This window comes from Delphinapterus leucas, chromosome 2 (assembly GCF_059928025.1).
Source record: "Delphinapterus leucas isolate spDelLeu-1000000601 "Yukka" chromosome 2, BTC_Dleu_Yukka2, whole genome shotgun sequence".
Taxonomy (NCBI): domain Eukaryota; kingdom Metazoa; phylum Chordata; class Mammalia; order Artiodactyla; family Monodontidae; genus Delphinapterus; species Delphinapterus leucas.
Genome location: NC_143130.1, coordinates 24204138 through 24226753, shown reverse-complemented (window position 1 = coordinate 24226753; position 22616 = coordinate 24204138). Strand labels below are relative to the sequence as shown.

Genomic DNA, 22616 nt, shown 5'->3' with positions numbered 1-22616 from the left:
GTTTACTTATCGTTCTCATAGACATAAAGGAGTGTTTCTACTAATGCACCAGGTAATCATAAAATAACTAAACTAATGGAAAATGGGAAGGCTAGAGGCAATCGTGAGGATGTATAGTAATGTTTTAATAAAAAGAATAAACCCAAGTTCCTGAGTAAAAGGATCCAGAGCCAGCAGGTGACCTTGAAAGGTAACATAGGATTTTGAGAGCCATGGTTATTAAAACCCTATAAACATTTGCTTCAGTGCATGGTGAGAAAAAAAAAAAATCTTAATGCAAACCTTAAAAACAATATTTAATAACTTCCCACATAAAGACACAAACACCATCATAGAATTTATTCTCACTTTATTAACAACGTGGCTTACAATTTTTTTCAAGTAAAAAGGGTTTTTCATTTAGAATAAAAATTAAAATATAACTCTGATATAGATTTTCATTTATTTACATGAAAACATATATACAGAATACAATCTTACAGCAAACCACAACATGCCCTTTGTCCTGCAAATATCGAAAGTAAAAACACCAACTTTTCCCTTTTACACACCAAAACATACACAAGATATGAATCAAATTCCAATACGAACTATTCAAACTGGAATGCAAAGCAGTAAGAGGGCTTTCGTTCACAACTAGGGGTAGTTTATGCTTCTAGATATCATGCTGGCTCCCATTTTGAACAACAAATGAGATGATTTTTTTTCTGTCATTTAAAAACTTTTGTCTCCGATTGCCCATCGTAAAGTGATTTTCAGCAAACGTTTGTTAGGACTTTACTTTTTCTTCAACACATCTCTTCGGTCCACATGAAGTACCCACTCTGCCTGGTGATGTAGGTCTTGACCTACTGGGACTCCCTGGTATCCTAGCCTTTTTTTAAACAAAACCAAGAAAGTGGAAAGTCTGCAGCTCGGGAAATTGTATTATTACTGTACATCTAAACCAGAGATTCTTTTCTTAACCAAAGCCCAAGGCAGCATCATGTGTCAACACTTAGAATTTTCAGGTGAATTAGGTGGGTCTAAAATAGCACAGTTGGATCTTACCACATCGTGTCTGGGATGCATATAAATCAACTCTAGTGACAAAAGCTATGAGAGTCGCCCAACGTAAAAACTCAACTAAGTTGGAGTAAAGCAATTTCCAGACAACTCTTTAACAGAAAAAAACAAGTGAAGGAAAAAGAGAATCATTACAGTGTAATCGTTGCCAATAGAGCCTCTCTTGCTATTTAGTTTCTGCACCAGAGAGACACGGGCAGTATGTATGTCTCCCCAACGATTACTTTTTCCTTAAAAACTACAGATACCTTAAAATTTACTATTTTTCCCTTCAAATAATTGCACGCATAGCCACAGCTTTCTAAAGACAGGATAGCGTAGGACTTGGAGCCTAGACTCACCATCTTAACCAAAAAAGCAACAATGATGCTCAAACCACAAAGGCTTAACACTACTGTTTTTATAGTTCTATCTACAGAAATAAATGCAAACGGGTGTTCGACAAAAGAAGTATGAAACCCCTAATGCTTCCAAAAAGAAGGGAGAACAGCCCTTAGAAAGGGGAGTTTGGTTTAAGATAAAAGGCAAATCTCAGGACTTGCCTGATAACAACACTCAAGATTCTGTGACACAAATTAAGGAAACTAAGACCAATCTTCAAAGGCTGATCAAAATCAACCTTCCAGAGACTTCAGTGTGGGGCAAAGGGGGCAGTGTGAAAGGCCTGAGTCATTTTAATTTATTGAGGAACGAATCAAAGCAAACACAAGAAGTCATCTTTCAAATATGATCAAATAAGGCGACGCAACCTAATAGCTGTACAGCTCAAGCACTCTGAGTCATCAAACTTTGATCAAATGAACCTAATTTTAAAAGTGATGGATTTCTCCACACTATGCAGCTCTGTGGTGAAGGAAACTGGGTTTTTGCTGTTGTTATTTTTCTTTTGAAAGCCAAGAAGTTCTTCCGGAATGGTGGCCTTTCTACGTTTCTATTTTTGTGGACAGGGTATTTTCCTCATACAGGACAAAAACAGTCAAGAGGTCAGAGGTCGATACAAGCTCCATTAGTTTTAGGGCGGGACTCAGTGATGGACTCTCAGCCTTAGAGATGAGGTGGCATTTCTGCTTTTCAAGTGATACACACCGTACATACAGACTGCAGGGTCTGCTCGGCCGGGAAGGGGAACACAGTTCTCGGGCCGTTCCCAGAGGTAATAAGCAGCCCGGTGTATGCCGGACGCAGGTACACAGAGCAGAGGACTCTGACCCCAAAGCGCTGTCAGAGACACAGCGGGGAGACGGGAGCATCTGGGGATGAAGAGGGGAGGGGGCATGGCCAGCTGGAGTGTTTCAACCAAGAAACGTTTATCTTAGGGGCTGCGGTGCATTGGGGGCTACAGGTGTGAGAGCAACTCTTCCCGCCATAAGGGACGAAGACAGAGTAATGACACTGTAAAATGTTCCTTGAAAACTGGCCCTTTCTCTAAGGCAGAAGCTGGTGAGAGGTGAATCCTACAGAGAAATGAACACCACTTGACACTTCTGCAGCCCAAGTCCTGCTGACATGAAGAAGCACAGGCCCCCATCACAGAAGTCCCCAAAGAATCTGAACTGGAGGGCAACGTTGGCAACACTCAGAGCGAAAGCACCTTCCTGCCCCTAAAATGTTTCCTGGCTCGCGGCAGGGCAGGGAGATGGCATGCAGACAGCCTTTAGGACGCTTGCCCCAGAGCCGCGTGTCCTCTGCCTCGGCCGCAGCCGTCTCCCCGCCAGGCACACGCAGAGCGCATGTGGTTGACAGGGCGGATCCCACAAAGAGACCGAGCACAAGGAGAGTTCTGGGCATCTGGTCCCTCGGGAAGAGGATGCCTCCCGAGCAATGGTGGCCGCGTCTCCCCTGGGCTGCCGGGCGGGAGGCCTCCAGTTCCTCTCGGTGGGCCCTAGGGGCTCCCCCTACGCCCCGGAGATCCACTTATTCCCATGCAGCACCCTCTCCTCTGGGCCATTCCTGGAACAGGCACGAGAAGGTGCCATGCATTCTGAAAGGAGGCTGCAGCCCTCACATCCCTTCATTCCCGTCCCACATGCAACGGGAAGAACTCAGCTCAAAAAAGCCACAGTGAAGGATCTCAGACGTGTCAGCAATGGGAAAATGCCCCACACCATGGAAAGGATGCCCTTTCCAACTGGTTGACAGCGTTCAACTCCACGGGACTGAGCGTTTAAGGTCAAAAGCACACGGCTGAGGAGGCAGCGGTGGGGAACCGAAGAGAGAAATGGGACCGCAGGCCAGGCTGGGGTCCTCACAGACGCTGCCCGTCTGCACAGGCCAGGCACTGGGCCTCCCAGCAGAGGCAACCGGGCAAGCCCAGTGCCAAACGTTTAAACTTGACTTAGGATCAGCTACAGGGGCGACCACAGTCTCGACCACTAAATATGTTTTCTCTTTTCATCAGTAACGGTGACAGAATGTTGACAAAGGTTAGCCTTAGTGATAGAGCCTCTCGAAATCTGACAGGTAACCAGCCCTCACGTGGCAGGAACATGAACGGCTCGTCAGCCAGCCCAGGATATTCTGCCTGGAACTGCTGGCACTGTCGTCAAAGGGAAGAGGTCAAGGTAACCACGCTCCTAGAGGAAGAGGAGGGTGTGCAGGACCCGCTCTTCCTGGGCAACAAGGAGCCTGAGCTCCCTCACACAAGTTTAAAAAGGCATCTGGGCAACAACCAGCACAGAATACAGTGGTCCGTTTGGGCTTCAAAGAATATACTGGATCCATCCAGGGTGCACAGACGAAGCACCTGGTACAAAAGACCAGCTGGTCCCCGGAGCCACGCATCTCTCTACAAATGACTAGACCCACTTAATGAAAACAGCCAAGAAATGTCCTAAGCAAACCAGAGCCGGAGTGAACTGCAGGAATTACACACTCTTCTTTTTCTCGCTTTGGCCAACGTGGACTCTTCCCTGACAGCAGGAGCAGGATAGGGACAGGGGCACACGTGTCAGTGCCACACGCCTAAGAGTTCAAACCTGTTACTCTACCAGGGTGATTCAAAGTCAGCCCAGATGACGGGGTCAGTCAATGGCCGAGCCAGCAGAACGTGGGGCTGCCTCCAGGGCCAGGGCCCCTCGTCACCCTGTGGTAGAGGCGTGTGCCGGGGCAGGGGTGACTGAGCAGGGCAGGGCTTGGAGAGAACCTCCTCGGGAGACCCAGTACAGTGTCCCTCTAAGGGAAGGAGCTGTTGGATCAACAGCTTCCCTCGGGTCTTTTCCCCACTCTTGTTCTCTGGAATGAAGCTCTGCCTTCAATACACAATTCAAGATGCCCCAAGAGACTAGAGGAGACCTTTCCTGACCTGGTCACAGTTAAATGAGCACATCGGAGGTTCTGTACAAGGCTGCAAGCACACCTCCTCCCTGCAGACTTCCTGGATGCCCATCTCCCTGTCATGACACCCGGCCTTCCTTCTCTGCCCAGACTTCCTGAAGTCTCCTCCGACAGGCGGAGTCCCTCCTTTGCTAACCGCCATCCTGAAACATCGCCTAGAGCTGTGCGTGAGAAATGAGTCACCACCAGATCAAACTGCAGTGACAGCTACATGCGTGTCGATCTGAAAGAAGCATCTATGGACGTGCCTGGGAACAATCACACTAAAGCCGTCTGCAAGGCCTCCTCCGGGGTCACAACCTAAAAGACATCACCTGCGCCTTAGTTTTCAAAGAAGTGTGGGCCTTGGTTTAGGAAACCCTGTTCCGAGGAAGCTGCCTGGTTTGGGGTGGGAAAAAGGCGGGGGCGTGGTCTGCAGAGATGCACGTCCACATCTGCAGGGTATGAGCTGAAATTCACGCCCTCCGGGAGCCACTGCTGCGGGGCCCGGGGTGCTTTGGAAACATGGAAACCTCGAGCAGGCTGGTGGGCAGAGGAGGCCCTCGCGCTTCTCGCCTTGTGGGGACAAAGCATGTGCACCGCCTCACACGTCCCGGGAAAATGGAAGTTCCAGTCCCGGAAACCTTTCGAGACATGAGACGCTGCATCACCGGGACAGCGGCCGGAGCGGGTGGGGTCAGTTGGCGTACTGGGCATAGAAAGCCACCTTGACCCTCTCGATCTGATGGCACAGCTTGATGGCGGGCCCCAGCTTCAGCTCCATGCACTCCTGCACTGTGGGGAGGGTCAGCAACAGGAGCGCCTGGCCGTCGATATCCTGCCAGGAGACAAAGCCGGGTTAGAGCCCAGGCGGGACAAGATGCACGGGGGTAGGGGGTGGGGAACACGTGAGCCACGGCGGGCTTCATGCCAGGCCCAGGGCATGGGGGCGGCTCTCGTTCCCTCTGAGCCTGCAGAGAGCGGGCCGAGACGGCGACTTGGCTTGATGGGGGCCTGATCTCCTGGCTAATGAAATCTTTCTGCTAAGATAACATTGGCTGCTGTGAAATTCACCAGCCTGGACTGGAGGGGATGAAGAGCTGGACTGGGCTCTCCCTAAGCCCATCGCCTCTTGCTGGTAAGCCCCAGGACCCCAGATCCATCCTTCCTGGGCTTTGGTGTCCTCCCTCTGCTCTGCTGTGACTACCTAAGCCCTGGAAAGGGCTCTCTAGGAACAAGAGAAACGTTCTCTCTTCCCTGCCAAGCCCTGACAGCTTACCATCAGAAGGGGTGAGAAGATGTCACAGCACGATCTTCCACAGAGGAGAACACGTGTACTTGGACATGTGTGTGTGTGCACGTGCACACACACACACACACCCCGCATTTACAACCTGTGTCACCCAGAATGAGGGGTCTGAGGTCTACTCCCTGTGCTATCTTACTTAGCCCTTCTGCATCCATACCCAGGGGTCCCCACGATGGAGATATTCACTCAATCACCGTGAAACTGCATTCACTGTAGAAAGAAAGGGCGCAAAGGCTCAGCCCAAGGCTTTACGATCACCCCAGTGGGCTTTGCCTCTCACCAGCTTGCTTCCTGTAAGAATCGGGTTTATTTATCTAGACATCGTTTGATCGGGTTACTGAGTGTCAAGGCAACCCCTCTTCCTGTTCACCCAGGCTTCATGTTCTGGAGGAAATAAACGAGGGCCCAAGAGCCTGCAGGCCTGAGGTAATGATAAAGGTCGTGGTGGAACAGGTGCAGACCCTGAAGTCGGCACACGCACCAGGCTCTCCGCCACGCAGAGAAGCAGCGCCCCAGGGCTGCCGTGAGCCACAGAGACGCAGCAGCCACACCATCGACGCAGGCACGTATCTCAGAGACCACGGGTTGGTGAGTTTCACATAGGCAGCCTTTTTTCTCAAACTAACGGTTTATTTAGCTGTCTTGAAAGCAACTAAAGCAAAAAAGCCCAAAATGGGTATAACTGTTAGCCTTGCCTTCGAAGACTAATGTTAAGGATAAACAACATTTATCATTTATTTGATCGGTTTTGAAAGCCACCTTGATGCACTATTATCCCCTAAGACGTATGGAAGCAATAAAGAACTTAAAAAGCATCAATGCAAATGCCATTTATTATCGTTAAATTACGGACAAGCACTGGCTGTGATGTGTGTGACTGTAAGCCACGTCTCAACTAAGACTCAAACTTGACCTCGTCAAACCACAAAGTGAGCAGAGCGGCCTTGAGTATGCCCTGAAAGTAGGAGACAAGCTCATAAGATTGTCAATGAATTTCTGATGCTATATCTTTTTTCCCTTTACATGTGCCTTTACACGTTATTTTACATTCTTTTCACATGCTACCTATAAGACCACGAAGCAAATAATGGTACCCCGTGGCCTGGGGCCTGTTAGCTGAGTCCACTTTCAGAGCCAAATCCACATATATTCTATCGAAACTAGACCTGGAGAGTGCAGGCCTGCAACACTGGCTGATCTAATTAAGATCACACAGCTGGTGAGAGACAGCGGTGGAACTACAGTCATGGTTTTCTGAAATTAAACTTTTGGGGGAAAATTGTAGCTTGGCTCTTCACATCTGTACCAGGTTGTGATGGCTATCCTTGGACACACAGATTAATTACAATTGAAAATCAGCCCTAAAATATTTGTGTAACTCTCCACAGTCAGTTTCAGTGAAGGTGGCTGCCATATGCATGCACCACATTGAGTGGAGGATGTCACTGATTTGATCACTCAGTGGGCATTTACTGAGCACCTACTAGGTGCCAGGCACTCTGAAGGCCTCTGGGTGCATCACACTGAACAAAACAAAGACTCCTGCCCTGGAGACGCCAGGAATCTTAAGGGAGGAAGACAAATAAGCAGACCCCTATGATATAGGGAACTTAATGTATGGACGTAGTGCTACGGGCCCCATCAGGCCAGGCTACAGAGCCGATCTTACAGGAGTCAAGGAAGGCTTCAGAGATTAGACGATGAGGTACTCAGACCTAGGGGGCCAGTGGGAAGTATTAAGGTGAGGATGGACTCAGGGAACACAAGTGGTTCATCAGTGCATGGAATTCAAGGGGCACGGGGAGACACTGAAGGCAGAATTGAGATGGGCCCAGACAGGAACTGGGGACTTATTCTGGAGATGTGTGATAAGTAGTCACTGAAGGACGTTAAGCAGATAAGTGACTTTATCAGGTGTGTCTGCAACCTAATATTGGCCATAGGGTATGAATTAGGCGGTAGGGTGGGGAAGGGATGAGAGGCTGAAGGCAAGGACCTTTATTAGGAGGTGGCAAACTGAGTCCGCTGAGAGAGCGTGTTGGCCAGAACTCGGATGCTTCCCGTCGGATGCATTAAAGTTTACTATAAACCAACCACAAACCGGGGGGAAAAAGCCTGCTATATAAACAACTGACAAAGGATGGCAGCAGTAACCAGAATACAGAAGGAGCTACTACAAATCAATAAAAAGAAGATAAACTTTTTTTTAAAATTAGGCAAAAACCATGAGTAGGTATTTCACAGATGAAACAAAAATGGTGAAAAATTTAAGAAAAGATGCTTAACCTTATCAGGAATCAGGGAAGTGCAAATTAAGCCCACACGACAATATAATTCTATACCCACAAAAGTTAAGAAGTCTGACAATATTAAGTGTTGACACAGAAGCCTCTACATGACGAGTAGAAAGGTACATTCATATGCTAGTCTGGTAAACATTTTGGAAATCAAACAAGAGCACAATAAACACAAAAATTCAGAGTAGTATTAACTGCCAGTGGAAATAAAGGGGAGGGTGAGAGGGAGGCTGGCCTTGGTACATGCAGCCACGTTGCAAAGTTCCTGATTCTTCCTTGGGTTAGTGGCTTTCATGCGTATCCCTTTTATTAATAGGCCCCATATGTACAAACAGTACATATACTCTTCTGTATGCACAAACTAGTTCTCAATAAAAGCATTTCAGTGCATCTACATCTCTGATGTGAATCGGTATTTCTCACTGGTTTTCTTTCTGAAGTGAAAGTTTCTACACTTTCCTGACACACCACAGCCAAGGAAAGAGAAGGAATGCCCTCCTAAATTCATGGATCTTAATTTTGGGGGAGGTGTTATAAGCCTTTTAAAGTTGTTTTCATGACTTTGCCAAATATTTATTAAATTATTCATATGTCAGACCCCAAAGGAGATGTGGGAGATACAAAATGAGTGAGACTTGGCTTCCTCCTTCTGCACCGGGGAGCAGAAACACCTGCGCAAGTAGCTACCAACAGCAAATTTGGAAAGATACCCAGAGCCAGAGATGGGCCCTGGGACACTCGCCCCGGCTGGGGGAGCCAGGGTGGCCTCACGTTTGATTGACTGCCTTGCAATAAGGCAAATCAATGTGGGCATGGGTTTTTGTTTTCCCCTGCTCTATCCTCAGCACCTAGAAAAATGCCTGCCGGGCACATAATAGGTGCTCATTAAACATTTGCTGAATAAATAAATGGGAAGAATTGGCCTCGGGAAACTTAAAAGTCAACAGAAGGGTAAAAGAAAAGGGTAAAAGATGGAGAAAAGGAGGTGAGGAGCAAGACAGGGGTGGGGATTAAGAGCCCCCAAATAGCCAATATTTTGAAATAACTATAAACATAATATAACCTTTAAAAATTGTGAATCACTAGTTGTACACCTGACACTTATACAATACTGTGCATCAACTGTACCGCAATAAAATTTTTTTTTTTTTTTTTTAATAAAGGAGAGGGTAAGAGAGAATCTGGAAGGTGAACAGAAGTGGAGGAGAAAGAATAGGGTATTCTTGGGCTACCTTAGTCTGTTCCGGCTGCTATAAAAGAACACCATGGGATGGGATGGTAGCTTATAAACAACCAACATGGATTTCTCACAATTCTGGAGGCTGCAATTCTAAGATCAAGTAGATTCAGTGGGGTGTCTGGTGAGGACCTGCTTCCAGGTTCACAGACATCTCGCTGTGTCCTCACAGCAGGGAGGAAGCTGTCTGAGGTCTCTTTTTTTTTTTTTTTGAGGTACGCGGGCCTCTCACTGCTGCGGCCTCTCCTGCTGCGGCGCACAGGCTCCAGGCTCCGGATGCGCAGGCCCAGCGGCCACGGCCCACGGGCCCAGCCACTCCGCGGCACGTGGGATCCTCCCGGACCGGGGCACGAACCCGCGTCCCCCGCATCGGCAGGCGGACTCCCAACCACTGCACCACCAGGGAAGCCCTGAGGTCTCTTTTTTAAGGACACTGATCCCATCGTGAGGGCCTCACCCTCATGACCTCATGACCTCCCAAAAGACTCACCTCCAAATACCATCACACTGGGGGTTAGGATTTCTACATATGGGTTTTGGGGGAGACATAGACATTCAGTCTATAGCACAGACACCACAAGCAATGTCATGAGGCTCCTGCAGGGAGAGCTGTGCTGTCTGTCGGGTGAGCTGGAATGTACCAGAATGCACCCCCCGTAATGCTTCCTGCGAGGTGCCTCAAGCAGGCTGACAGGGACCAAGAGTAGCTCCTTTAAGTCAAGTCCTCAGCTCCCGAGGACTCCCTACTCTCTTATGGGAAGAAATGAGGACGATGACAGTGAACTGACTGAGCTGCATATAGCCTCAAAATAAAAACTCACGTCCAGTGGTGAGGGGGTCTCCAAATCCCCAAATAGAAACTCGAAGATGGCCCTTCAGTTCGTCTTTTCCAGGGCAGAGAGTGGGAGTAAACGCAGTGTTTATGGAGCTTTGAGGACCATGGATTCCTTCCCATACAGCCCAAGTGCTGACCCTGGGGGATCCACAGCGCCTTAAATCAACCACGAAGACACGCCGGTTTACATACGCACAGAGTCTGATCCACTTCCATAAATGACTCCCCGAACTCTGACCTCCTGCCTGTTGGGACAAATGTGCTTGGTCCCGCGGTCCTATAATTGATTGCGCAGTCAGCACCAGGTGGCTGCTGCTATCAAATTCCAAGCTCATCGGAAGAGTGACATGACTTCGAGAAACACAAGATGCGTTTCCAAGTGTGTGGCGCAGCGTTCAGAAGCGCACAACGGACACGCAAGGATTCCCAAAATGATGAGGTGTCGTAAAATATGCCTGAGATAAAGTGGGGCCTCAAGATTAAGTGCTAAAACTGCCAAATTACTTTTACAAAGTTGGATAAAGAATCTGGGCTCTTTCCCAGAACACTTTTTGGGAAAACACGTTGTTTGGACAGGTAGCATGACTGACTATCAGCCACGCGGACCACAGCCCTGCTCTCCAACCTCGCAGCTAGCAGCTGCTCCGGGGACCTCAGCTGGAAGCCCACCTCCCTCACCTTCCTGAAAAGACCCCTCGTGTGTGCTCTGGCTCAGCTGACCCGGCCTCACTCCCGCAGTCGGCATCACCTTCTACGGCCCGATTCTAGGCTATATCTTCCCAGATTTCTCTGCCTACAGCTGCGTCCTCTCCTGCACCGAGGATGACACTGTTTCAGTCTCTTATGTGCTGCTGCCAGCTTCTGATGTGTCTGTTGTCCCCAGTCGATCGGAAGCATTTAGAATTGCAAGCATCTTACCCACCTTTGTCTTCAGGCAGCTTTTAAAAGACTGCCTTGCACATAGATTATCTGTAAATTCTTGTTGAGATGAGGAGAGATCTTACACATGATCGGCTAACAGGAAATCAAGGGCTTTCTCAATGATTCACCTCCTCCGACTTGGAGAAACCTGAGCATCAGAAGGTCGTGACCTCCCATTCCACGCCCACAGTGCCCAGCACCACGCCAGCACACATGTAGGTGCTCGGATGGCGGCTGATCCTTGGAAGAGCGATGGGAGATTTAGAAATGGCATTTAAGGCAAGGAGAACACAGGCTGGGGCATCTGTGAGCTTCCTCAAATTTCCTAGAACTGGGGTTCCCGGCATGGAGAACTAACCTGCCCTTTATTACAATGGATATATTTCAGCCCTCTGTCTTGGAAACTCTGGATGAGAATGCTAAAATGGATACAGCTCAGGGGTACTCAGCATTTTTACAAAGGCAGAGAGGTATTTGTCTGTCAGATGCCAGGCTGGCAATCTAAAAATGTGATTTAACTAGAAATAAGAATGGTGTATTTAAAGGGAGAGTTAAACAAAATTAGCAAGAAAATTCCACCTGCTGATTGCATCATTAGGTTTTTTTTTTTTAAATCTATAAAGGTGTGCAAGTTATAGAAAGACCAGCAAACTGTAGTTTGAGTTCTGCAGAATTATCTTAGCAAATGAGTTGTGAGAAATAATGCACTAAATTCCAGCTACTGGAGTGAAGTCATGCAAGTCACCACTGTAAGGAGTGAAAAACTGAGGGGGCGGGGGGACCCCCCCCTTATAATCCCTCTCATCGTAGCTTTTGTTTTGATTCCAAAGAAGTTATTTTTTTCATTGATCATGTAGTTACAGACCTCACAGTTGATTTAATTTTTAGAAATATGCTCCCATATAATTCAGAATGGCTGGCAAATCACTTGTTCTGTTAAATACAGAATTACCATAAATGGACTACTCATTTTTAAGAAATGAAGTAAGATAAAATACAGAACATAAAAGTTATACTTAGTACATGGGAAAATCACATTTATTTTGATACAGAGGTCAGTTTAGGGGTTGGTGGTTCCTTAGAGGGGATATTCAGGGCTTACAGAAGTAGAAAGAGGAGGGAATTAGTCTAAATGTGGATTACACCTGAAGCACCCTGGAATTTCTTCATTAAAAGTAAACCACTAGGGCTTCCCTGGTGGCGCAGTGGTTGAGAGTCCGCCTGCCGATGCAGGGGACATGGATTCGTGCCCCAGCCCGGGAAGATCCCACATGCCGCGGAGCGGCTGGGCCCGTGAGCCGTGGCCGCTGAGCCTGCGCTCCGCAACGGAAGAGGCCACAGCAGTGAGAGGCCCGTGTACCGTGAAAAAAAAAAAAAGTAAACCACTAATTTGGGTAGTTTGCTTATTGCATGGCTCTGATTCACAAAAGGTGAATGAATAGGCAAAATTTTATTTAAGACTTTCCTGCTTTTTATAGACATGTGGAGTTTCCCTGTATAATGTACATATTTGCAACATGAAATTATAGAGTATAGATTTTTTAAGCAGTTACTATAACATTTCAGAGTTAAAAAGCATATATTCTGGCAATGGGAAGTTTATAATTTTTGTAAATGCTCCATGATTACGGTAGTCTCTGAATTTATGACTCAGAATCCAGGGAATGAAGGCGCGTAGCTATGACTCCACGCGCTGTGATTTCTCTCACATGCTGGTGGATAAACCCCCAGCTCCTCCTCATTCATCTAAAAACTCATATGACGCCTGGAGTGACCCACTGGAGGCCCCATCAAATCAGAGCTGTGGTGTTTGGCCTCAAAGGTGATAGAACAAATTAGTAATTAAAGGTCTGGTTGAACAATATACACGCTCAGGTGCCCACGGACTTCAGGTAGCCCCGCCGGGAACAGCCTTTTACTGTGACAGATGAAACGGTCTAACATAGAACTTTAAATAGAAATAAGGCTATAATCAATTAAATTCTACCTATTTTTGTCTCTTATGAGAGAAATAAGTAGGTATGTAAGGCCAAGCTTTTAGGTGATGTGAGCAGATGTCCCTCGTTGATCCTAGAAGTGGCCGAGTGTCGGGAATGTTTCCTTCTTAGATGCCTTGGCTTGGGAAGGCACGAAACTTCCCGAGATGTTGTTATAAACAGGAATTAAAATCCAATTAAGGATGATTCAGTATAAGTAGTATTTTAGCCTTTTTCACAAATCAGCTTTGTCTTCACCTTCTTGCTTATTACCAGATATTTATGAAAGGAATCAACACTGAGCTTGTCTGCCCCTCACAGCAAAAACAGCCTCTGTTCTTTGTCCCCCGAGAGGCCCAACTGGAAAGCATCTGTCAGTTCAAAGTGGCACGTGAGTCTCAAAACAAGCCCTTGGACTAACACAGACCGATACCTTCTGTATCTGCCGCGTGGATATTGCAAGGTATGTACCAGACACTCAGTGGGTGCAGAATGAATGAACGTAGGACCGGCTGGAACACGTGTTAAATCTGTGTCATCAGCACTCATCCCGTATACAAATGCGACGCTGTTTTCGAGGTGCTACTAGGAATAAATACCAGGCCGGAAAAATGCTGCATCGGGCCATATGCTTTAAGCAGGATTTCAACCTTCTGCTTCGTTCTTGTTTTCAAGACCGAGATGCAGTTTCTCAACAAGCCCCAAATCATGTGAGTCCTCACGTTTCTCACAATTCTTTCTTTCCTGTTTGTGTGTTTAAATGAAGGGACATGCTCATTACCACGTTCTTTAAGGACAAGGAAACTTTTTCTTTTTGTCTGCTTTTAAGTGTCACCCAGAGAGGAAGTGCAGCTTGTCAGACAGCGAGGAGGTGGCCTGGCCTTCCAGCCACCATTCACTCGTTCGGTGCGCTTACTGGGTGTCTACAGAAGACGCTAATGGTCCATCAGTGGAAACCTTGGGAACACTGAGAACTCCCCTTTCCTGTGAGGAGCTGGGAACCACATTAATTTGCTTTTTACAATTCATTACTGCATTTTGGTGGCCTTGGGAGAAAATCTGAGAAGTTCACTGGGTACAGGGGAAATCAGAGGCCTTTCTTGTTTTCTTAATGATTTAATGCTTAAATTACCCTCTTTCTAGACTATTGGTTTGTATAATCTAAAAAAAAGCTAGATGGACATATATTTAATTTATGACATGGAAAACAGTACTTTAGTGAAAAGCAAGGTTGTGAAAGATACACTGTGAAACAATGCAAGAAATGTCAACAAATTGAGCAAACATGGTAGAGCACGTGACAGGCTTCCACTTGAACCTTCTATGTGAGGCCAGTGAGAAGTGTGCAAGGTGGATTATATTTAGAGTGGGGATTTATTTTAATACTAACTTAAGGGAAAATATAGATTAAAAACCCTCCTTCCTTATGGCGTATCATTTCATCTGCTAGATTGAAAACTTTTAAGGTATAAATTATATCAATAGTTCTCCCATTTATCCATAATTTACCGTAGTACCTAACATACCATAGGCTTTAAAATAATTTACAAAGAAAGAAGTGAAGGAAGTAAGAAAACCGTGACAAAAGCAGCATTAAATAAAGCGCAATGGCCCAAGGGCTTCTGCCTCTGGGAAGATCAAGAAGACTTCTCCCTCTTTCTCTCGAGAAGTAAAAGCCCTGAATGTTATAAATAAGACAAACGTAAGAAGACTCTGGAAGGTGGAGAAAAGAAGGCAGACCAGCCAGGGACAGTGGGACTCCAGATCTGACACGGTAGCCAGTCCTTTGAGCTTTTGTTTTTTGGCCTCCTATGTCTTTAGTGTTACACAAGCTGGCAGCCCAGAAATGCCAACGGGCACAAATGAAAAGAGGGCCAACGGAAGCCTGTTCTCTCTACTGGAAAGGGGGAGCTGGGGAGACAAAAGCCTTTCAGACGACAACTGCTCCACCACGGGACAACGCGCACCCCACCCGCCAGCCAAGGCAGAGCTGGGAGCCCTGACCTCCAGCCAGGCCAGGCTGCATAAGACCTAGCCCTCACCAAGGGGCATCCGAGAACCCCTAGTAGAGGCCGGAGCTGCCGTCTCCACTGCACGGCAAAGAGACCCCACGGAGCTGCAGGTGGGACCGCACGTGGAGCCCGGGTGCCCTGCTCCCCTGCCCCCAGGGACGAGGAAGCCCCCCACCCCCTGCCGAGGCCAAGCCCCAGGAAGCCAGCTGACACAGAAGACCCGGAGGCTCAGAACCACAAGAGCTGGGCGCAGCGGAACCCCGTACCTGCTCCTGAAATATTTTGGCCAGGGGGGCACAGTCCGTCAGCTTGATGAACCTCACCACGTCTGTCACCGACCACTCCAAGGGGTTGCTCTCCAGGACCAGCCTCTCCTCCTCCTCTTGCTTCACCGCCTGCAGAGGGAAGGGAAGCAGGAGGCTGTTTTCTCACTTCCCGGATGGCGGGACCCTCTCTGAACCCTGAGGGCTGGAGCCGGGCTTTCTGGACCACTCGCAGCCTCGTCAAGAGGCACCTGGACAGGTGCAGAGGCGGCCGGTATCCAGGGATGCTCTTAACAACTCGTCTGGGTTATGACTTTGCTCCAAAGACTTGTGTATCTTTAGAGGTTAAAAAAAAAGGCTCAGTGACGGCCGCTGTTGACCCCCAAGTTCAGGAGCTCTGGGGCTGAGTGCAGGATCTCTGGTCGAGCAGGAGACAGGGCAGGAGCTGGTGTAGGCGCGCGAGGCCGCTATGCCCCCATTTACATGTGTGAAGCTGGTGCCAGCGACCTTCCAGCTGATCGTGTAACACGTGGGCTCAGGGGAGACCAGATACCCTGACTACACACTTTATAGCATCACAAGGTCTCCTGAGGAGGGAAAGCCTAGTGTTTAATGAGACCTTGAGGACTTATTCTGTCTGTTCTCCTGATCCCTGTGGTTTTAAAACCTTCCGGAAAAAGAGGTGCTATTACTTCTCCCAGAGCCCCGTCCTGAGGTTCACCGTCCTGCTCCGTGGGATGTGGAATCACCAAGCTTTCTGCCCCCGATTTAGCAACACAGCCAGAGCAGCTGCTAGTGTTTAACTTAAACAGGGGTCCCCCAAGTGAGGTCCCGTGCTGCCCCACTGGGGACACCAGACGGGCCAGCCGAAGTGGCCTGAGCTTTACCTCTGCTGCTTCCTGGCTGGAGGCAGGGCCCCTGGGGGCCCCCTCGGCGCTGGGGGTGGCCCGGGACCTCCGGCCCCTCCGCGTCCTCTCCACGGGCGCCCGGCGCTCGGGCTCCGAGCCGCTTCTCAGGGTCACGGCCCTCCGGGGCCGGGTGGAGGGCACCTCGGCCGAGGATGTGTCCGTCTGGTCATCACGGAGCTCGGAGCCGGTCTCCTCACTCCCGGTGTCATCGTCCAGGGCGTCCGCATCCTCCTCTTCACTTTCCTAGGAGGACGGAAGATGCACTGAGGCGGTGGGGAAGGGGGCCTCCGGGAAGGCGGGGGAGGGGGCCCGCAACTCCACCCCAGGTGCCGGTGCCACCCTCCCACTGAGATTTGTCCAAGGAGGCCTCGGAAGATGGATCCCATGGTCCCACCCCGGGTCCCACCTGCAGCCCCTTCCCAGCCGAGACGCTGCAATGTTAAGTCTGCGTTCGACAAATAAGGAGGGGGTTCTGGCAGTTCACGATTCTCACCATTTAGCATCAAACTTCAACCTGGCCTTGGTTGTGAAGCCAGGGCGGCGCTTCCCGATCGAATGTGGGAAGCTTCCGAGCAGAACATACCTCCCCGGAGCCTGCGGCAAAGCCCACGGTAGAGGACCTCCGTTTCTTCTGCACAAAAATGGATTTTCGTCGTTTCCTGCGTCTGGCCGGTTTAGGGTGTCCGCTTTCAGCACTGCTTTCTCCAATCGGGGGCTTAATGATCTTCTTCCTCTTCCCATAATAATAAGCTACAGGGAGAGAGATGATGAGATTACAAACTTCATTAAAAGCTTACACCCATGGGCATGCATGGATGGGGAGGATAGAGACAGGAGCAAGGCAGAGGGAGGAGAGAAGGAAAACTAAAAGGGGAGGGAGGGGGAAAGTGAGAGAGAGATCATTCCTTCATTTGAGGCCATCAGAACTTCACATCCCGGGGCTTCCCTGGTGGCGCAGTGGTTGAGAGTCCGCCTGCCGATGCGGGGAACGCGGGTTCGTGCCCCGGTCCGGGAAGATCCCACATGCCGCGGAGCGGCTGCGCCTGTGAGCCACGGCCGCTGGGCCTGCGCGTCCGGAGCCTGTGCTCCGCGACAGGAGAGGCCGCAACAGTGAGAGGCCCACGTACCGCAAAAAAAAACCCCAAAAACTTCACATCCCATTTACACCTCTGGAAACAGCTCTGAGAAAACAGCTCCACAGGGGGGAAACCTGTCCCCAGTGCCCTCGTGTTTACAAGCTGTTACGGACAGAACAGTGTCACCTGCCGCCTGCACAACCCCTCGCAAATTCAAATGTAGAAGCCCTAACCCCCAATGTGACTGCTTCTGGAGGTGGGCCTTTAGGGAGGTGATTACAGTTAATGAGGTCATAAGGGTGAGGCCCTGACCCAACAGGACCGATATCCTGACAAGACGAGGAAGAGACACCAGGGATGCACAGAGGGAGGACCCTGTGGGGACACAGCGAGGAGGTGGCCGACTGCAAGGGAAGGAGAGAGGCCCCAGGAGAAACCAGCCCTGCTGACACCTCGATCTGGACTTGCAGCCTCCAAAACTGGGAGGAATGAATATCTGTTGTTTAAGCCCCACAGTCTGTGGAACTTTGCTGTGGCGGCCAGAGCAGACTGAGACAGAAGGTGAGCCAAACAAGCTTAGAGTTATTTCAGGAGTTTCTCTCTGCTCCCCTTCCTTGCCCCAAATACTGCACACAGTGGTGGCAACCACTCCCACTGGAGATGCTCCGACAGCTGCCCCCGAGTTTGAAGCTTGAAGAATGAACAAGCACAGTGAACACCCACTGGAGGGCCCTGGTCACGAAGGATTTCCCCATCTCTCGATCTGACCAAGACCAACTGGCAAACACACAGCCCAAATTAATGGGGCACCTTCTGTCTTTTCAAATAATGTTCCTTCCCTACTACATAACTATAAACTTTATTCTTTTCTCACAGTGGAGACTTTCATTACTTCTGAATTCAATAACAGAGTTATACGTCTGTATTACCTCCTAGAGCAATAGTTAGAAAATTATTTACCAACTTTCAATAATGATTGATATATTTTATCATTTGAATGTATAATCAACTAACTAAAACCTATTATGGGTCCAGTTTTCAATTATGATCAACACTGAGATGCTTCCTCATTAGCCAAAGCCTCAACTGTTCCATATGGAACTCCCATTATTCCAGAAAAGAACCAGATGCACCAAAGGAAACTTTATCTATGGCTGGAGTCATACAAAGGAAAATACCAAATGCACGGCTCCTGGATGACGGCGGCTGTTTCCCACCCTGCAGTGAAGCACGTGTCCACACATCCCCACACCACAGTACCTGAGAGGAAAGTCACTCAGCCTCCACACCTCAAATTCCTTATATGCAAAATGACCGACTAGTGTAGGTTTCTTTCAGGACTAAAGCTGTCTACTTCCAGTACCTTCCACTTGAATTTGGTCCGTAAAGACGGCACTTATAAAACTGTCAAGAAACGCCATGGGGTTCTTGGGTGTGAACAAACACTTATCCATTAGTGTCTGACACCTAGAGAGAACCACAAAGCAGCTCATCCTGGAGTGTGGTCGCAGCAGAGCTGGAGACATCCCCATCCCTTCCTTATTCTAGAAGAGAAACAAGTATCTACTAAGTAAACCTTAAAGAATTCTCCCGTAGCAATTCCTAGGAAAAACTATGCAAAAGGTGTTTAAACAAAAACAAACAAATAAACAAACAAACAGAAAAACAGCCCACCAACTACATGGTCTGCGGGTAGGCCCACAGACCAACGTTCCTTTCAGATTTGCACTTACTGTATTTGGTTTTGGTGTGAATGGAGCAGTTCTCCGGGCAGTTTTCAGAAACCAGCACAGGACTGAACAAATTTGGACAGCATTCGAGCTTGGCACAAACACGGCGGCAGAAATCCGCTACTTGGTCAGATGTTCGGACGATCTTGGCCACGGCCCTGTATGTTTTGCCTCTATACCTAGAAACAAAGAAGAAAAAGTGATGGAGAGACCACACACTTACTCAGATCTATTTTGTACAGTGGATTCCAAAGTGGCCCATTCACTTTCTAAAAACAAAGCAGGTTGTGTGTGGTTTCTCTGTCATTTGTTTTCGTTGTTCCTTATGAGTTCACAAAAATATTTTTAAGAAATGCCCAGCGCCATGGGCAATGTATGTGGTGACCAGGCTAAAACAGGATTCCAAAATAAAGATTCCCAGTTGGCATATTCTCACCGGGGTCTACGTAATTGAACACCCCTCCAGGATGCTTCTGGAATCTAGATAGTGTCACTCGTTGCTCATGACCTTTGAGAAATAAAACCTTTCTCCTCCCCAAGAAAAACCACATGAAGTCACCAACGAAAAACTAGAGACCAGATCTTCTGGAAATCAGGTTGGATGGACTCCTGTTTTAAAAATAAGTACTACAGCCCTCATCCAAATGCCTATTTAATAATGATGTAAACCATGCTGGCTGAAAAGGTGAGCTCTTCGAAATAGTTTGAGTCACCTTTCAATACAGTTTTTAAAACTATGATTGGTATAAAATAACGATGAATTTCTCAGCTGGCAACAGATCATATGTCTTTATTTCGCATCTCATTAAACCTAAGAGCCTACTGAAATGAGAATACATCAGAATAGCTGGGCCTATTAAACTATGTCCTTGATGTGCGCCCTAATTTTCAAGTTGAAATCCTGAACGATAATTTATTTTCCAGGAAAACTGCACGTAGTGGTAGCTCTGGCTGAGAGCGCTTGTGTTAATTTTTGGAAAACGAAGCAAAATCGAGAGAGAAAGAACCACCAGGGAAGGCTGACCTTGTCAGTTTCCCCATCAGCCGTGTCAACCTGCTCCTTTACACAGTTGTACGCAGATCTTCCTTGACTTCCGATGGGGGTTACATCCCAATAAACCCACCTTATGTTGAAAATATCATAAGTCGGAAATGCATGTAATGCACCCAACCTACCGAAACATCAGAGCTTCGCCTGGCCTACCTTATTAACCTATGGCTGGGCACAATCATCCAACACAAAGCTTATATCATAATAAAGTGCTGACTGTCTCGTGTGATTTACTGAACAGAGGAAGTGAAAAACAGAATGGCTGTCTGGGTCCAGAAGGGTTGTTAAGAGTACCTGCTGTCCACCCTCGTGACTGCAGGGCTGACTGGGAGCACACTTTGAAACAGTACAGGAAGGCAGCACGATGGAGGGACCAAGAAGGATTGCCTCCCTGCTGTGAATGTGGGGACCCACTCAGAGTCTCAGAGTGCACACAAAGACTATTTTGAGAGGAAGATGTTTACGATTCAACAGATGCAGAAAGCAGCTTTCTTGGAGTTTCCATTATCTGACTAAAGGCAGAAATTTCTGAGCAATGAGGATCGCCATAAATCCCCTCTTTGGGGGTCGCTTCTCATCCTAGGGATAAACCTACCATAAATCCCCTCTTGGAGGAGTTTCATGGCCTTGAAGAAGACAGAAAGGCCACTCCTGCCTGCATAAACAAACTATTCCAAACTTTCTTATCTCCCAGTTTTTCTCCTAAAAACCCACTTGTCTTTCCCAAAGAAACCTATTTGTTCTTCCCCAGAGGCCTTTTCTCCCCACTCCCTTCCCCCCAACTAAGTTAGGGATGACTTAGGTATAAGCTCCAAACCCTAACTGTCCCTTTGAGTTACACATCATAGAGCACTTCTGTGTGTACATCTATTGCACCAGGAAAGAAATGGTCTTTTTTTTTTTTTGCTGTCTTTTGTCAATTTAGTTTGCAGGCTCCCAGGTACTGAACCTAAGAGGGTAGATGAAGGGGTTTTCCCCCTGACATCAATAAGGAAGTGTGGGTAGCCTTCCAATAATTTCCTATCAGCCAAAGTAGGGATTTATGTCCACATGTGAGTGCATGTGGCAGGGTGGAGACAGACAGATGAAGATGGACAAACAAGAGTTCTGGGGAAAACGGTCTCTTCTCTTTCAGTTAAAGAGTTGAGAAAAATCAAAATGGATGTTGAGTCAAAAAGAAATACAAAGTGAAAACACCAACACTGATCCAAGCAGAATGACTTCAATTTGGCCTAAGTTCTATCATTCATCTTTCAAAATGACCCATATCAGGACCTTTTTAAAAAATCTTGTGATGCAAGATTTACTTGTGACAGGACTATGATGACAGTGGAGAATAAGGCTCCTGTCAAGGTGAATTCACATCCTCAAATATTTAAGGAAGAATTAAAAGGGGAAAAAAAGATGATAACTGCAGAAATAAGGATGCACGGCACACAGTGAGAAAAATCGCTCTTCTCATTAGCAATAAATAGTAAGAGATGGCCCCGACTTCCTTCAAAACAAAGCTTTTACTTCACTGGTCACAGATTCTTAATCTACAACTAGGGTCAGTGCAACACTAGTTTTCAGTCTTAAGGTACTCACCCTCAGAAATTTCTCTCTTCCTTCTTGATTCCTGTATTTCAAGTCATGGGAACTCTGTGTGATAACTGGGGTGGGCGTTTATTTTATGAAAGACAACCTCTAATTCAGAACATCCTAAACTGGTCTGTGTGTGACCCAGAAACGCCACGCCCATAACCTGATGAATTTATTACACACCGAAATTCAGTCTTCTCTTCAGAAACGGGTTCACCCTCTTGCTTAACGTAATGTTTACAGCATACATTTTCATGAGAGCAAATTTCACAAATCTGAGCAAAGTAAAAATTAACACATGAACCAACAAAATCTTTCTTCAGTGAAAAGTCTCTCAGTTTGGGAATCCTTTTTCACATAAATCTCCTTGATAGTCAAATATTACATCTTACTGTTCATAAAGCATGGGCATGAATAAATGCCCCCCAAAAGGTAGAATAAATGAAAACACACACAAAATTGTCATTGCTTATGAAAAAAGAAACCAAAATATCATTTCCATAGAGCTGAACGTGACTCACCTAAAAGTAAAGATTTGACTTTATCTCGTTGCTTCTGCCTAAGTGATAATGAAATCTAGTTCACTCAAAATTACATCAGGATATTTCCACTTTAAATATTCTGCATTTACCTCCACCTGGCTTTTATAAAGGCTGTCACAAAAGCCATTCAAACAAGAGTCAACAATTTTTCCCCCTCAGGAAGATTCTATGACATGTTGGAAAACACATGTAAATGTCTCTAAAAGCATGGGACTGGATTTTTTTTTAATCCCCCTAAGGTATAGCCAGGTATAGCCTAAATTCCTCCTCCCTAAATTCTAAATAATGTAGGTCAATTTAGTAACTTCAATCCATCGGAAAGAAACAATGTTCTCTTCCAGAGCTGCTGAAGTGAACTACACTAGCATCCCCTTTTCCTTTAGCACAAGCTATTCCTGGTTCTGCCTTGCAGTCCATGTTGAAGACTCATTATATGATAGGCTTCTTACACACTGTTCAAACATTTCGATAATTTGTTCTAGCATAAAAGGTATGGTTGTT

General features: G+C 47.3%; 1 protein-coding gene across 2 annotated transcripts in view; it reads right to left on the bottom strand.

The window, feature by feature from the left end:
- Nucleotides 1-332: 332 nt before the first annotated feature.
- The window catches only part of SFMBT2 (Scm like with four mbt domains 2), a 209663-nt gene continuing 187379 nt past the window's right edge, over nt 333-22616 (bottom strand). For both annotated transcript variants that reach the window (XM_022580255.3, XM_089906532.1), the window contains 5 exons: nt 18945-19120; nt 16719-16885; nt 16115-16378; nt 15231-15359; nt 333-5215 (listed from right to left, as the gene is read on the bottom strand). In XM_022580255.3, coding sequence (XP_022435963.1) covers nt 5075-5215; nt 15231-15359; nt 16115-16378; nt 16719-16885; nt 18945-19120 — 877 coding nt within the window. In that variant the 3' untranslated portion in view covers nt 333-5074. The remainder of the gene's footprint in view (nt 5216-15230; nt 15360-16114; nt 16379-16718; nt 16886-18944; nt 19121-22616) is intronic.